Source organism: Cavia porcellus, unplaced genomic scaffold (assembly GCF_034190915.1).
Source record: "Cavia porcellus strain 051 isolate PalLab524CR breed Dunkin Hartley unplaced genomic scaffold, mCavPor4.1 scaffold_24, whole genome shotgun sequence".
Lineage (NCBI taxonomy): Eukaryota > Metazoa > Chordata > Mammalia > Rodentia > Caviidae > Cavia > Cavia porcellus.
Window position 1 is genome coordinate 43,106,985 of NW_026947507.1, and position 15,599 is coordinate 43,122,583.

At 41.8% G+C, this 15,599-nt stretch overlaps 1 protein-coding gene across 4 annotated transcripts in view; it reads left to right on the forward strand.

Annotated features, from left to right (window-relative positions):
- Kif13b (kinesin family member 13B) overlaps positions 1-15,599 on the forward strand; it is a 178,981-nt gene that overhangs the window by 140,345 nt on the left and 23,037 nt on the right. For all 4 annotated transcript variants that reach the window (XM_063234516.1, XM_063234517.1, XM_063234519.1 and 1 more), the window contains exons 36-37: positions 303-414; positions 5,749-5,876. In XM_063234516.1, the coding sequence (XP_063090586.1) occupies positions 303-414; positions 5,749-5,876 (240 nt within the window). The remainder of the gene's footprint in view (positions 1-302; positions 415-5,748; positions 5,877-15,599) is intronic.

The window sequence follows — 15,599 nt, forward strand, 5'->3', positions numbered from 1 at the left end:
GGAGGCCAACTGAAAAGATGGGTGTCTCGAGGCAGAGTGTGTGCTGGGAGTAGCAGGATGCAGTAGAAAGAGGATTAGGGCGGATTTGCTGGGGATTGTCAGTATGAGGTGGAGGGACACCTGCATTTGAGGTGGTTCTGTCACTGTGAGGGGAACTCATACTGCCAGCACGGTGGTCAGACGTATGTTCTGGAAAGAGAAGAAAGCTGTGGTAATGCAGAACACTTTTTTGTATGAATATCTTTAATTTTTATGTTAGTTGATTAATTTGGAACAAAATGACTGATTCCATCCTATTACAGGGCCGGTGGGAAAGTCAGCAGGATGTGTCCCAAACACCAGCTTCCGGAGGAGTAGCTCCAGTCCCCCCAGCCCTCTCTGTTTGTTCCCAGAATAACCATTCTCCGGATCCAGGTGAGTGTCTTTTCATCTGTCAGTCAGGATTATGAATTTGAGCATCTTTTAGAAGAGTTTAAGTCAGGACTTCTACTAGGCAGATGCTATTCTGCTAACATCCACTTCAGTTTTTCCCTTTCTTGACTAGGCATGTTGAGTGACCTTGGTTTTGAAGTGTTGAGTTTATCCTGCATCCCTCTGATAAATACTCTACTCTTAATCCTGGCGTTTTATCCTTTATGTTACTTGGCTCTGTTTGCTAATATTTTGTACATGTTCCATGTTGAATATATGCCTATAATCTGTTATTTTTTCATACTCATGTTTTGGTAGGTTTTGGTATCACGATTGCATTGGTCTCATAAAATGACTAGAAAAATACTTCTCAGATTTTTCTGGAAGGTTTTATATACATGTGGTGCTACACCTTTCTTAAATGTTTGATAGAATTCCTCAGTGACATTATTTGGATCTGGAAGTCTCTTTGTGGGAAGATTTTAAATTAAAACTTATATTTCTTTAATACAGGGTTGCTTCAAGTTTTGTATTGTGAGTCAGCCTTTATAAGTTACGTTTTTTTGGTGAATTTTCTGTTTCATACAGATCAGTAAATTTCAGCTAGGCATGGTGGTGCACATGTGTAATCCCAGCACTCTGAAAAGCTGAGGCAGGAGAATCACAGGTTCAAGTCTAGCCTTGGAAATTTAGCAGTTTTTGGGAGCCTTGCTCAGAATAAAAATTAAAAAGTGCTGTAACATAGCTTGTTGCAAAGACCCTGTATTTAATCTTCAGTTCCAAAAAAATTTTTTCGTATGTGTCAGTGTTACTGTATTCTTTTAAGATTTGTAAAGGATCTCTTGTGCATTTTCTTCTTTAGATTCTGATAATTATTGAGATTTTTCTTGAGTATGTCTATAACAGATTTAATGCATATATTGATCTCATAGAACCAACTATTTTTATTTTAAAGAAGATGAAACAATAAAACCAATCAAAGCAAACCAGTGTAAAAGATACAGAACTTCAAAACATTATGAAATCAACAATACTTACCATAATGCCTTTTGATGTCTTCAAAATAGCTGCAGATAACTTTGGACATGGTAAAAATCAAACAGAACAGAATAGAAACAATAAAAACAAAATAATGCAGTAAAAGATTTCAAAACAAGCCAATAGTACATTCAAAATTGCTACCATAATATATTTTGCCATCTTTGAAATAGCTGCTCATGTCATCAGATTTAACATAAACAAAAGAAAAGAGAATAAAACCCAACCCAACAAAACAATGGACATGATATAGAAATTCAAAACAAGACAATAGGAAATCTGCAATAGCTACAACCCTCAGAAGGAGATCTCCTCTAGATGCCACACTGCATACCGACATCCTTTGAACCCAGAGCACTGGCCCTAGACCTGCAATGTTAGTGCAACACCAAAGCACCACAAGCGTCCAATCGCATTTCACCATATGCATTTCCATAGCTCTCATCACAGCCTGTATTTCTCTGGATAAGTTGGTTGCTTACAGATTGTAAGGGGAATAATTGGTACTTCTTGTTTGCCAGCCTGCACGCTGGATGGAGCTGGGATCTGGCTATTCCCAGTCTGGTGGCAGCTCGCACATGGTGCTGGTTCCCAGCCTGGGCTTGCTTGCTGGTGTGGCCTTGTTCTCTCTCAGAACCAACTTTTGATGTCAGTTTTCTTTGTCACTGTCTATTTCATTAATTTTGAGAATTTCTGCTTATCATGTATTTTGTCATGTTTTGCTGTCATTATATTTCTGTTTAGAATATGTTTAGATTTCTTTCTAATTTCTTTGACCCGTGTGTTATGTGGTAGTGTGCTAATTCATTCTTAGATATTTGGTTTTTAAAAATTTTTATTTGGGCTGGGGATTTAACTTAGCAGCGTAAGTGCCTGCCTTGTAAGCAGGCAGTCATGAGTTCGATCCCTGGTACCGATAAAAACGAAAAAGACAAAAAAAATTTTTTTATTTAATTTTATTATGGGCAGGGAACAGTTTCTTCCATATTTTAATCTCTAGACACTATAAAATTTACTTTATAAAGTCTTTTTGTTCTCAACTAGCTATTGTCTTTTAAGGAAATTAAGCAAATTAAGGTGGTACTTGTCTCTTAAGGAAATTAAGTGGATCATGTTTGATACTTTTCCTCATATTTCAGGCACTATTAGTCCTTCCTAAAGATCTTGTTTTCATCTGGTCTCACTCATTATGAAAAATGTTCTGAAGAATTTCTTACCGTGCAATTCTCCTGGAGTGAAGTACTCTCTTTTGGGAATATCTGCGTATCTCTGGTTTTGTTAATTTATTTTTTTTAAGGCTGTTTGGGGTACACGAAGATCCTGGGCTGCTGGCTTTTCCTTCTAGCTGCTCATTCATAGCCCAGCCTTGTCTGCCGTGATCTCCCCAGCACTGTAACGTGCCTTTGTGTAGTTGGAACACTTTCAAAATTTTCCCTTATCTTTTTTTTAGCAGTTGACTGTGAACAGTTTTCTTACTATTCATCTTGCTGATGGTCTTGGATCTGTAAGTTAACATTTTCAACAAATTTGAGAAATCTTCAGCCAGTTTTTATTAAATGTAATCTCTCACTTCTTCTTCTGCAGCTAGTAACTCGCAGGTCAGTTGCCTGGTGTGGCCACACGGGTCACAGAGGCTCTCTTTCTTTGTGCTTTTAACCTTTTTATGTCATTCTCTTTGGATCATTTCATTTCTTCTGCCATTTCCAGTGTTCCATTGGGTATATCCAAAGAATTTAAAAAATTTCTGTTGCTGTTCTTTTCAGTTCTAGAATTTCCATTTGCTGCTTGAATGGTTTTAATTTCTCTGCTGGTATTCTTTATCTGGGCATTTGTTAAGGCCACATTGTTTTCCTCCTTGAACTCATTTTTAAAAACTGTCTTAAAGTGTTTGTGAAATCACACAAAGATCCAGTTTTTTTTTACTCTTTTCGCGACCATGGGTCATATTTAATAAGCTTAGTCCAGTGGATTTATTTGTATGCATGGGTATGTATGTGTGGGAGGTGCACACACACCGGAGTCCTGTCCTGCTTCAGGTGTGGTACATTCCCATGGCCCCAGGTGGCCCCCACCGTCAGCACTGTGCTGCTATCTGTCCCATGAGGCCCTGTGCGGCTGAATGTACCATGAGTGTACCGTGGTGTATGTGCTCTCAGTGTTGGGCTCTTGCTAAGCACATATGTTTGCCTTGCATAATGTTGGTGCCATGTGTGTTCATCCTTTTTCCTCCTGAGAAATACTTCGCTGTCACAGTTGATCTTATCCCAGTCTTTAATTGGTTCTACTGCCTATGGATGTTTGGGTTTTTCCAGTTTGGGGTTACTGTGTGTAAAGCTTGTTTTTGGATAAATCTGTTTGTGGAGTAAACAGAAGTGAAATTACTGAGTTATAGGATACCACCTAGTTTTGAGTTCCCTGAATGTGGTGGTGCTGTTACACTTACATTCGGTGAGCGCTGACTCAATTCACACACTTGTCATTTGGATTTGCTCATCATTGTTCTTGCATTCCACTCTGTTTTTTTAGTTTCTTTTGTAGCAAGTCATAGCCATTATCAGTGCTTTTAGCAGTTGTCTGTTAGTGGCAAACGTTTGATTTCTTTTAGATGTTAAAAGCTTTAATTTGGTCCCTCACTTTTGGAAACCCTTTTATTATGGAAAATATCAAACATACAAAAGTAAAAAGAGCACTGTGATGCCTCCCCAGGCATCTCCTGGGGTTTGGAATGAGCCTTCCTGCCCAGCGTGCCTGACCCGTGCACCCCGCCTCTTTCCCACCTGCTGGTTCCCATGAGGTGGCTGGCACATGTAGCCTGTGGCTGGATAGCGACTGGGTTAGTGCAGTGAACCTGTTAGGGCTTTCAGTGATAACACATAGCCCTGTGCGGCACGCGTACACCTCTGGGCAAGGTCCTCATTCAGATTCGGGTCAGCCTGACAAGATACAGTACTCTGCATTGTTAGTTTTTCTCGGCATTGATGTGCTTACATTCTCTGACTCTACTCATCTTAAAGCTTTTTCTGCTCATGTCCTTTTTTTGTTTCTCCTCTCTACATTTGCATTCTTGTAAAATACTTGCCTTTCTGAGCTCAGTTGTAATGTGTCTTGGTAGTGGAGCCATCTCACTTCATCTTTTGAGTGGTCGCTCTTATGATGACAATAGACATCCTGAACTGTTCACAGTTGGGCTATCTTGCCTTTTGTGTAGCACAGAAACCTTGCAAAGTACCAGCTTCTCCTGTGCTTCTCGGGAGTCGGGAGTCCCCATGGGCTTCAGTAGAGTAGAGGGCCCATGTCGGTTGTGCCCTTCCTTAGGGGGAACCTACGTGTTCTTCAAGGTGACTTCAGTGTTCTCTCAGATATGGTGTTTTATCATTTATGATTTGAATTAGATTTTCCTATAATTTGGTAACGAGAAAGAAATACTACTGTACCAAACGTATCATCAACACATCTGATCCAAGTCTTTGGTGAATGACAGCAGGGAAGGATGTAGTTATATAGACACTGTCACTGTCTTTTAAACAATAGCTGAACACCCTGAGTGTGCTGGTGCACACCTATAATCCCAGCACTCAGGAAGCTGAGGCAGGTTGCTATGAGTTCAAGGCCAGCCTAGGCCACAAAGTGAGTTCAAGGCCTGGCTAAATAGCAAGACCCTGCCTCCAAAAAAACCCCCCAAATAAATAAATAAAATTAAAATAAATAGATAGATAGTAGCTGAACATACCCTTTCCCCAAAAGCTCAAGATCACTGTTTCTTTTAGTTAAGAGCTATGCAAAGTTATAGTTGAGGAAGAGCTTGACATCTATAAGAATGATGTAGAGTGGATTTTGTTGATTATGTGATTTAAAATCCAGGGCATTTTCTTTTTCTTTTTTTTTTTTTTTTGTCTTTTTTGTTTTTATCGGTACCAGGGATTGAACTCACGACTGCCTGCTTGCAAGGCAGGCGCTTATGCCGCTGAGCTAAATCCCCAGCCCCTAGCATTTTAATTCTAGAGCAGAAGTTAGTCCTTGTACCAGTAGTGGGCAAGAACTAGGGCAGAGTACATTTCTAAAGCTGATGGAAACACTGATACTACCACCCTGTAGAGGGTTATTTAGTTGGTTGAAGACGTACCATTGTATTGGAGGATACTTATGATGATGGTATATTTTTCTAATTTTAATTTTTTAAGGGTAGCTTTTTAAAATTTATGTTGTTGGCTTAGCTTATAAATGATGAATGGCAGGTTTACAGGAAAGAGGATGAGTCTGTGACTGGTTTTGTCCTTTTCCCTTTCAATGTCCACACAGGACTCAGTAACCTTGCAGCCTCCTACTTGGCTCCTGTGAAGTCCCTGGTGCCACAGATGCCGAAGCTGCTGAAGTCTCTCTTCCCCGTCCGTGACGACAGACGACAGCCGCTTCCCCCTGCACATCAGGTAAAAGGCACGGTGAAGGCAATGGCTGTTTTCTAACACTTCCTGGCACAAGGGCCTGGGTGTCAGTGCCAAGGGGCTGGCGGTGGAGGGATAGCAGCAAGGAGGGCGTCAGAACTGGGCTTTTAACCCTGCGAGAGCTTGCGATGATTTCTCTTCCACTCTTGAGAGATAACAGAGCTGTTCGAACTTATTGACACGCTCCATCCTTTCTGCTTTTAAGAAATGCCAAGCACGCTACTAATGTGATTTATGGTAATATCACTTAGAGCAACAATAGTAAAATTTATGAAGTGCACTTAGTGTTGTTTGTGTATTGCCAAATAGAAAATGTAATTCTATTTTTAATTCTTGATTTCATTTCTCATTTCAAACAATTTTGTATCATGCCTGTCCTTCCCTCTCAACCTCTGTTTCCTCTGCTGTGGATAATCTTTTTTTTTTCATTGAAAAGTGATCATTTGTCTTACTTCCTTTTTCCTTCAGACTTTCTCCCCAACCCTGGAATAGGTGTTAAAGAAAATGTAAAGGGTTTTCTAAACAATCAGGAGGCTGCTCTTATGCAGTGGTGAATGGGAACTCTGTAGGAAATGGAATTTCCAGCCGTATATAGGTGTTAACTCAGCAGAAAATGATAAATGAGGATTATTTATATTCATTCAAAAACACATACAGTGCAAGTGCAGTTGGTGAAATAAGTCTTTTGACACTGGCTTGTCCATATTCTTTTTAACGAGTTACTGAAATGCAGGTCAGTAGTTATCTGAGACTGAATTGTTTACAGGAACTGTGAGTTTATGAACGTGTGTTTAAGGGAGACAGAACTGGCTCTGAAAGCTGCTGTGAAATGCATAATTTCTCAGTCAGCCTGTATAAGCATATACACCATTATATAAGCATAGACACATGTGGATAAACTAAACAGTGAAGCTTTGGAAGTGTTCAGGCTGTGGGCACATAAGGGGTGCTGGTGGTTAGTGAAATGCATCTGGGACTGTGGGGCGATCAAGGGAAGCAAAACCTGTTTTTCCAGTGGTTTGTCATGGGATATGCCATTCTGTTTGTAATGTCTGTGTCATTGTTTCACAAAGTACAGTTGTGAGTTCATGATGTGAGTTACTAAGGTGGCTTTGGAAAAAAATAGCTTCTCAGTCTATCCTAGTGGCCCATAGCCCACTTGGGGATGCTTCCTAGGCTGCACTTATAAGCACCCATGGTGTTTCTTGTTCACATTTAAGTTTAATAACAACTGTTTTTCAATTGCTGTTCAGTGAAGACAGTTATCTAAATCAAAAGAAATTGAAATCACATTAAGTTCATTGACTCAGCCTAACATAGTTATAATTTTTTTAAAGCTATTTTCAGTTTTTGATGTAGCAAGTCAAAACACTGCCACACAGGAGGATTTATTTACACTCCCATTGTTGTTGGCAGTAAATGATCAGCTTTCTGGATGTGGCAGGAATGTGGTGTGTTTGATGCAAACCTGGAGGTGGAAGAGAACTATGACTTGTCACATCCTGGATAAAGGAGTTACTTGAAGTATTTAAGAGTTCTCTAGCACTTTTTGCTCACTTACTCATTTGTACTTTTTGAACATTCTGGGCAAAGGTTTTGGGGAGACCAGCCTTGCAGAAATATTTCATATTTTATAATATGTAAAACTGTAGGCCTAAAACTGTCTCTAGTGAAAGTGCCCGGTGGTCCAGTGAGCTTGTGGAAACACCTGCTTCCTTTTTCCCAAGTTCACAGTCTCTGTCCTCACTGCATTGCCTGTATCAGCACAGAACTTTCCCGGGCCTCTCCCGAGACCGCTGCAGCCATCAAGCCTCAGGTGTCCAGTGCCCTGTGCTGCATCCTAGGCCCTCTGTGTTCCCCCAGGGCTCTTTCCATGGGTGACCTTTCAACCCTTTGGCCAGCGAGATCTTCCAGTGCTTCCGTGACTCCATGGCTTAGAACCTTCCCTAATGGAATCAAAGCCAAATGTCTTATTGGGCCTTCTGATGCCTGCTAGGATCTGGTGCACTGACCTTTCCCTTCACGCCCTTCCTTTCTCAGCTCAGCATGTCTGTCTTTACTGCCTTTTTATGTCACAGATACACAAAGCACACTTAAGCCTCAGGCCTTCAGGATCTTGGCCCTTGTCTTTCCTGCTACTGAGAACACTTGCTCCATAGTCTTGGTATGGCCTCTCAGTCTCTTACAGGACGTCTGCTTCTCGAGGGGTCACAGAAGACCATTCATACTCAGGAAGAGCAGCTGAGTTTATAGTAATATGGTTACTGTTTCCCTCAGCCAAACATGCATGTGTGCCCATACACACTGGCATTAACATAATTAATCTTGGATTTTTTGGAGGGAGCCAAATACTCAGTGCTGAACCCAGGGCCTTCCCACTGACATACACTCTCAGCCCTGTTTTATTTTCAGATAGGGTTTCCCTAAGTTGCCCAGCCTGGGCTAGTTTGTGATGCTTCTGTTCAGCCTCCCAGAGTGCTGGATCTGTGATTAATCTTATGGGCATTATTGTTGGGTTTATAAACCATCACCCCAATGATGCTCAGTGCACAGGAGCTACAGAGTGGGCATCAGCTGGCTTGGATCCATGTGCTCAGCTTGCGCAGTTGGACTGTGGCTTGGGTCAGGCAGCAGTGGAAAGCAGTGCTTTAGGGTGGAGAGGAGGAAATCACATTGGAGTGGGATTTGCAGGATCTGGACCTGCGAGTGAATTTGCTTCCTTAAGCTGCTGGAATTCCTCTGAAGAGCGTTCCTAAGCATGAAGAAAACTCCAGCTTTTCCTTTGGGGCTTGACTGAGCATTCAGGCTCCTCTCATTGTTACTTTCTCTGCTAAAGTCCTGAGAGAGGTGAATTATAATTTTACAGGGCAGCATCAGCAGAAGCGTTTCTCCCACTTGGGCCCCTTCAGTATGCTTTAAATTGTTACATGGAGTAGGGTTTTGTCCTTGGGAATGGAGCACTTCAGTACTGGGGGAATGGGCAACAGCAGTAAGAAGAAAAAAGGTTGTGTATGGCGGTGCTTGCCTGTAACCCTGCACTCTGAGAGGCTGAGGCAGGAAGATCACAAGCTCCAGACCAGCCTGTGAAGTTTAATGACCTAATGAGACCCTGTCTTGGAAGAGTAGGATGGTCGTGGGATGCTGGTCAGTGGGAAGGGCCTGCCTTTGGCCTCGGCCCTGAGAAGCACAGTTGGTCTGCATTCCTCCTTGTATGTGGAAATCTTCACTGTAGCAGTTTCATTCTCTAGAGTCAGAGTCGGAGGCTGCAGTTTGAGCTCCTGATGTGAAAATGACGGTCTTCTCTCCTTTCCTGTGTGTCCTCTGAGGAAAAGACCTTGCTCCAGCCGTGGCCTCCAGGGCCCCTGGGAGGTGCAGGCAGGGCTAGCCCTTGACTCACAGTGCCTCCAGCCCAGTTCCCACAACCCTGTGCCTTGCCGCTTGGTGCCTCGTCTCCCCTTGCCTTGAAAGGGAGTAGTTGCCAGCCCAGAAGCAGAGGTACTGTATCCTCATCTCACTAGTTCCCCAGGAGGTGAGCAAATTGTGTGGCAAATGTTTAATTTAAAAATTATTCCAATAAGACCCATTGTCATTATTCTCCCTTGCCTTAAACAGCCTTCTCCTGTCTGTCTTGCCACTTTCTGAGGCAGTTTTGGAAGTTTTCTTTCGTGTGTCTAGGAGATGCGGTAAAAAGTTCATGTTCGGGGGGCTGGGGATTAAGAAAAAAAAAAAAGTTCATGTTGGCACTGGAAAAGCAGTCTTGTGAAAACAGGGTGTGACCAGGAATGGTGGCACATGCCTATAATCCTAACACTGGGGAGACTGAGGCAAGACAGTTGCCACAAGTTTGAGGCCAACCTGGGCTACCTAGTGAGCAAGGCCAGGTTGAACTATATATCTATATCTATATCTATATCTATATCTATATCTATATCTATATCTATATCTATATCAGGACCCAGTCTCAAACACAACCACAACAAAAGTCTCCAAACAAAAATATCACAGTGTGACCTCTTCCAAGGGATCTGGAACCATTGATTTGTGACTGTTCCTGGAATCAAAATGACTATGAAAAGTAAGTGTTTTGAACCGAGTATGTGCAGATAGCTATAACAGTACAACTCAGGACGAGAAAGAGACATCCAGAACTGCTTCTGTGTGGCCAGAACAGTGGGAACAGTTTGAAATGAGGGGGAGGATTTTGAAGAGGATTAAGGACAATGTGTCTTTTTTTTTTTAATTTAAAGAGAAAAAACAAAAAAAGGGTAGAAATAATACAGAATTACAGAAAAATAAACAGTAAGAAATCACCAGTTGATGTTACATATTGTCATCTTAGAAATAGTTATTCAGGTTACAAAAAGTATGTAAAGTGGCATTCAAATAGTGACACTGCCAACAGTTCTGCTCAATGATCCAAGAAAAACTTAGTAATATGGTTATCATCCTACACACTTGTTTTTATCTTAAAGAGGGTAAGGTTAAACATATCAGAACAGAACAAAACAGTTCAAAAAGAAACAGTTTAAAGAAGTACAGATTTCAAAGCAAGTCCACTGGAGATCTTCACTGTCTATCTTATTGTCTCTAGTTTTCTCCCACATAGTTGTCCCCATATTCACACACATTGAATACATACTGCTTGTTATAGAACCAATCAAATCATTACAGGATGATGAAGGCTTTTTAGGCCTTCAAGATCTGACACTGGGGAAGACAATAATGACTACTATAGTGTCCCTCATTCTCATTGTAGTAGCTGTCCTCATCTTTACCTATGCTGAAATTGAACTTAAGAGACTTAGACTAACATCACTCTGAACAGTGAATAATAGTATTGCTAGATTTTATATCATAATGCTACAGAATTAGCATTGGGTTTCTTAGTGTCTTCTATTTCAGAGTATCTATTCATTACATCTTGTATTATATAATCTGTTCCCGTAAGTAGTTTAAAAAATTCTTCCCATGTGTGAATTTCTACATGTGTATCTATCCTTTCTATATTATAGGGAAAAACAAATCATAACAAGACAGCAAAACAAATTCCTAGAAAAGCATGCAATGAGGGGTTGGGGATTTAGCTTAGCGGCGTAAGCGCCTGCCTTGCAAGCAGGCAGTCGTGGGTTCGATCCCTGGTACCGATAAAAAGGAAAAAGAAAAAAAAAAGAGAAGAAAAGAAAAGAAAAGCATGCAATGAAAAAGACACATAAGACCACATTATTAGGTGATCTACCGTAGTTACTATGCTTTCTCTTGTTATTTTCAATAGAATTGTCACATCATCAGGCATTATAATTATATAGTTAAACATAGTATTACTTAGCTATTTTTATAAAAACACACCTTTGAAAACATTGTAGGACTTGAGAGTGGTGGTTAATCGAAACTGGTATGGATATCTTTTACATCTTGTCATTTTCAGAGTAGTTGCCTCTACTCTTAGACTTGATACCATCAAGCATACCAAAGTCAAATAAAATCAGCCAAGGCAAAACCACAGTCGAACAAACCAGCTTCAAATAAGATCAGTCATACTAAGACAGTGTAAGTAATACAGGATTTCAGTTTAAGTTAATAGGAAATTAAGGATAGTTTACCATGGTATAACCTGCTATTTTGGGGTTAGATGTCTGTGTCCTCAAATCTGATGAGTGGACAGACCGGAACAAAATAAAATCAAGCTAAACAGAGTGATAAAGACTACTGTGACTTTTAAATCCTGAAACACTATTAACAATGACCTCTGCCTTCCCTTTTTAGGCTATTTGTCACCTTTCCCCTTCTCAGGATGCTTTGTATGTTTGGGGTCTCATTAGCCCCTTTAGTTTTTAGATTAGGGGCCAGCCTGTTGTCTATCTGAATATTGCTGAACCTTTCTACCCCTGAGCTTGATCTTGAGCTGTACTCCTTTACTCACTAAAGTCATAGGGTTTTCCTTCCTTCCAGCTGTGTAGTTCTACATGCCCAAAAGTGACATAGCTTTCCAATCTATCTGTGGACAAATTGTACCTATTTCTCTCTGGTTTCCTGTCGCATATAGCTTTGATTTCTCCTCTTTGACTTGCAGTTTATTAACCCTCATTTGAGTTGAGTCTATTTCCCATTCAGAGCATCTCGATGGAGCCTGCCTCCTAATCTACTCTGCCTGTTTTTTTATTATAGTGTACCAAGCCTATCTATATTAAAGATTATAGCTTACCTTCTCTGCCTCATGTCTGCTACTCTACTTTATTGCTATAATTTGTCCACTTTACTCCCTCATTCCACTATCTGCCCTGTTCATTGAGGCCTCTCTGCCACTGTTGCTAGAATCCTGGTATCCCTTCCTCTCTCTATCTGGAATGGCCTTCAGCACTCTCTGTAGAGTTGGGTTGATGGCCATAACTTCCACAGTTCCTCCTTGTCTTGGAAACATCTTATTTCTCCATTTATTTTGAGAGACAGTTTTTCTGGGTACATCAGTCTTGGTTGTAAATTATTTTCTTTCAGGGCTTGGATAATTTCCCCCAGGTTCTTCTCAATTTGAGAGTTTGTGTTGATAAATCTGTTGCTATTTTGATAATTTTCCTGTTGTAGGTTATCTGCTCCTTTTTCCTGGCTGCTTTTACAATTCTGTTCTTTTGGTAGAATTCTGGAATCTTGATTATTATATGTCTGGATGTAATTCTGTTTTGGTTGTAGATGGCTGGAGTTCTGTATGCCTCATTTATCTGGATATCATTTCTTTTTCCTATGTTTGGGAAGTCTTCCTTTAATATATCTGTGAATATTCTTTATAGTTCATTTTTGTTTACTCCTGCTTCCTCAATCACATGCTTTATTCTTAAGTTATGTATCCTTTTGTCTCTATGTATCCTTTAAGTTATGTATTCTTTTGTTGTCTTCTAGCCTTTGAATTGTTTCTTTCTGGTTCCTGGTTATTTTTAAGAGGTCTTTTCTTTTGCTATCATATGTCATAAATCTCTCTTCAAGTTTCAAAGGCTAACTTTAGTTTCTGTCAAGGCATTTGCCAGTTTTCAATGGAGTTTTTAGTTTCCTGGTAATCTCTTTGGATCTGTTTCATGTATTCTCGGTTATGTTTAAATTCTTCATCAGAGGTTTCTCTTTCTTTTCTGATTTCCTCCATTCTTCCATCTGTGTTCTCTTGCGAGGGTCTTATCATTTCTTTAATTAATCTCTTTATATCTTACCTCACTTGGATCAGAAGTACAGTTTTAAATTCATCTATGAGGTCATGAAGGTATTTCTTTATATCTGCTGATGCTGTGTCTAGTCTCCTGGGCTTATTATTTTCCCAGGTTCAGCAGCTGGAGATTTTTTTTTATTTCTATTTCTTGTCATGTTTCTGGTTTCTTTCAGGTTGGTGTGTCCTGGGGGTCTCTGGCCCTCTCCATATTGCTTAGGGTCTTTTCTGAAGTGTGCTGACTGGAGTTTTTGCTGCCCTCCCCAATTTGCTGTTAACTGAGGTATATGCAGGGATGCAGGGATGGTGCAGGCTAGTCCAGCCTCTGTGCCAGTCAATCTGCAAGTTAGGCTATACCTTGTGGACGTCACAGAGTCATGACAATTTTGTATCTGCTTATTGGGTCCTAACCAGAGGCGTAGTTCAGCTCCAGCAGATCCTACCAGTTCTCTCTGCGCCAGGGGCGGCTGACTGATGTCACTACGGCACCGGTCTCTGCCTAAATCCAAGCTGTCCTTCACCTGACCTCTCTGCACAAGGGGCGATTATCTGATGTCACCGCAGCGCCAGATTCTGCCTGACTCCAAGATGTACTCCACCAGACCTCTCTGTGTCACTGATGCTGCCACAGCGCCAGGCTCTGCCCAATTCCAAGATGTCCTTCAGCCAGCAACAGCAGCTGTGGGACCCAGTCTCTAGCACTCACCGAAAATCAATGTAGATCTTCCTCTTGGGTCCACTGCACACTGCACCGTATGTCTTCACTGGACAGCACAGATCAGTTAGAAAACTGTGCGGTGTTCAGCTTTGGAGCCCAGGAGCTTCACGCAGTCTCTTCTGGCACTGCCAGGTGGCTCCGGGTGCTCTGTGGTGCCCTAATACCCAATTTCCAGTACTCACCGAGAGCCAATAAACCTATCCACCTTGGCTCCACTCCACACTGCGCCGCGTCCTCCCGTCAAGGGCCTGAGATTCATCAGCTTCCGTTATCGGCAGCTGCGGCTTCAGCACAACTTTGGATCGTCTGACTCTAGGGTGCGCCCAACACAGCGCGGAACGGGTCTCAGTGAGCGTGTTGGGCTTCAGCCCTCCACCCGCACTTTTCCTTCCTCTTCCTAATTTTATTTTTCCCTTTGGTTTCCTCCTGGCTTAATAAGAGTCATTCTCCAATCGTCTGGCCCTCTCCATGTTGTCAAATTCTAGCATCTGAGTGATTTTCCCTGCAGAGGTTCTCTATCCCAGCTTCCTAGCAAGCTGCCATTTTTTCCCTCCGAACGATGTGTCTTTTTTTGAAGCACATTTAAAAAAAATTTAGACAGTCACTGAACATTTTGATAATTCCTCTTAATTAAAGGAAGAACTTCAAATTTTTTTTTTTTTTTCATCCCAGGAATCAAACTCAGGACCTTCTGCTTGCCAGGAAGGCAGATTCATTTCTAAAAATTTTGATTAACATTCTTGGGGTGTCAAGATCTTCTTGAATTTTTGATTTAAAAAAATATATATACACCTATGTATATACATATATAGATATTTATTTTAGAAACACATTTTAACTACCGCATGCATAGTTTTTAAAGTCAATGTCTGTGTTTGAGTTACAAACACAAAACGTCACGGGCCCAGAGTGGCGTCCCATCATCTGCAAGAAAGCCACTCTTCAAGCCATAGAGTGACCAGCATCGCAGTTCAGCTCTGCAAACCCGACAGCTCCCATTGCCAGCCCCATTTCCTCGCTTTCTACCCACGAGATCAGGGAGGCTGTGATAGAAAGTGAGCCCATCTTTCCTGTCTGGAAAGCCTAAAACGAAATGAAATCCACTGGTCCCTCTGGGTATCTCCATCGCTGCTGGCCCTCCCTGGCTCTGATGCAGGTGTCTCAGGTTCCTGTTTGCAGTGGCCTGAAGAGACACATGAGGACCCTGGGGTTCCTCTGCTTTGACCTTGCTGCCGTATCTGCGAGCACGTCCATGTGCATGGCCTGTGTGATGTCATTACATACATGCAACCCAGCATTTAGATGCTCAGAACAACAACTAGAAATCAGTGCATCTGCATGCCAGGAATCCAGGCTATAGGCAGGAGGGCTAAAGACTATTACTATTGCATGGGTGCTTAGATGCAGTAAAGAGACAGCAATGCTGCTGTAGGTTTTAATGTGAAACAGTACAACTGGTTCAAGAGTGCACTGTGACAGCGTGCCGTCACCACACAGCTCCTGTTTAGTCACGTGGCCCCCTCCGTCCTCACTCTTGCCTTCTCTTCTCACCATTTGAAACACCATTTCTGTCTCCATCTCTCACCTGTGAAGAAAGATTTAGCTAGGGACTCAAACCTCTGACTCTGAGATGGTCCTAGCCGTGAAGCTCTCACACTGCTGCCATCCCTCTCTTTGGGGTGAGTGGGCCATATGGGTGCTCAGTGCTGGGATCTGGATGTCACTTCTGACGCATGGTGACCCCATGAAATCATCTCAGAGGACAGCACCACCAGTGCACTGTGAGGAGGCCAAGCAGCACCCG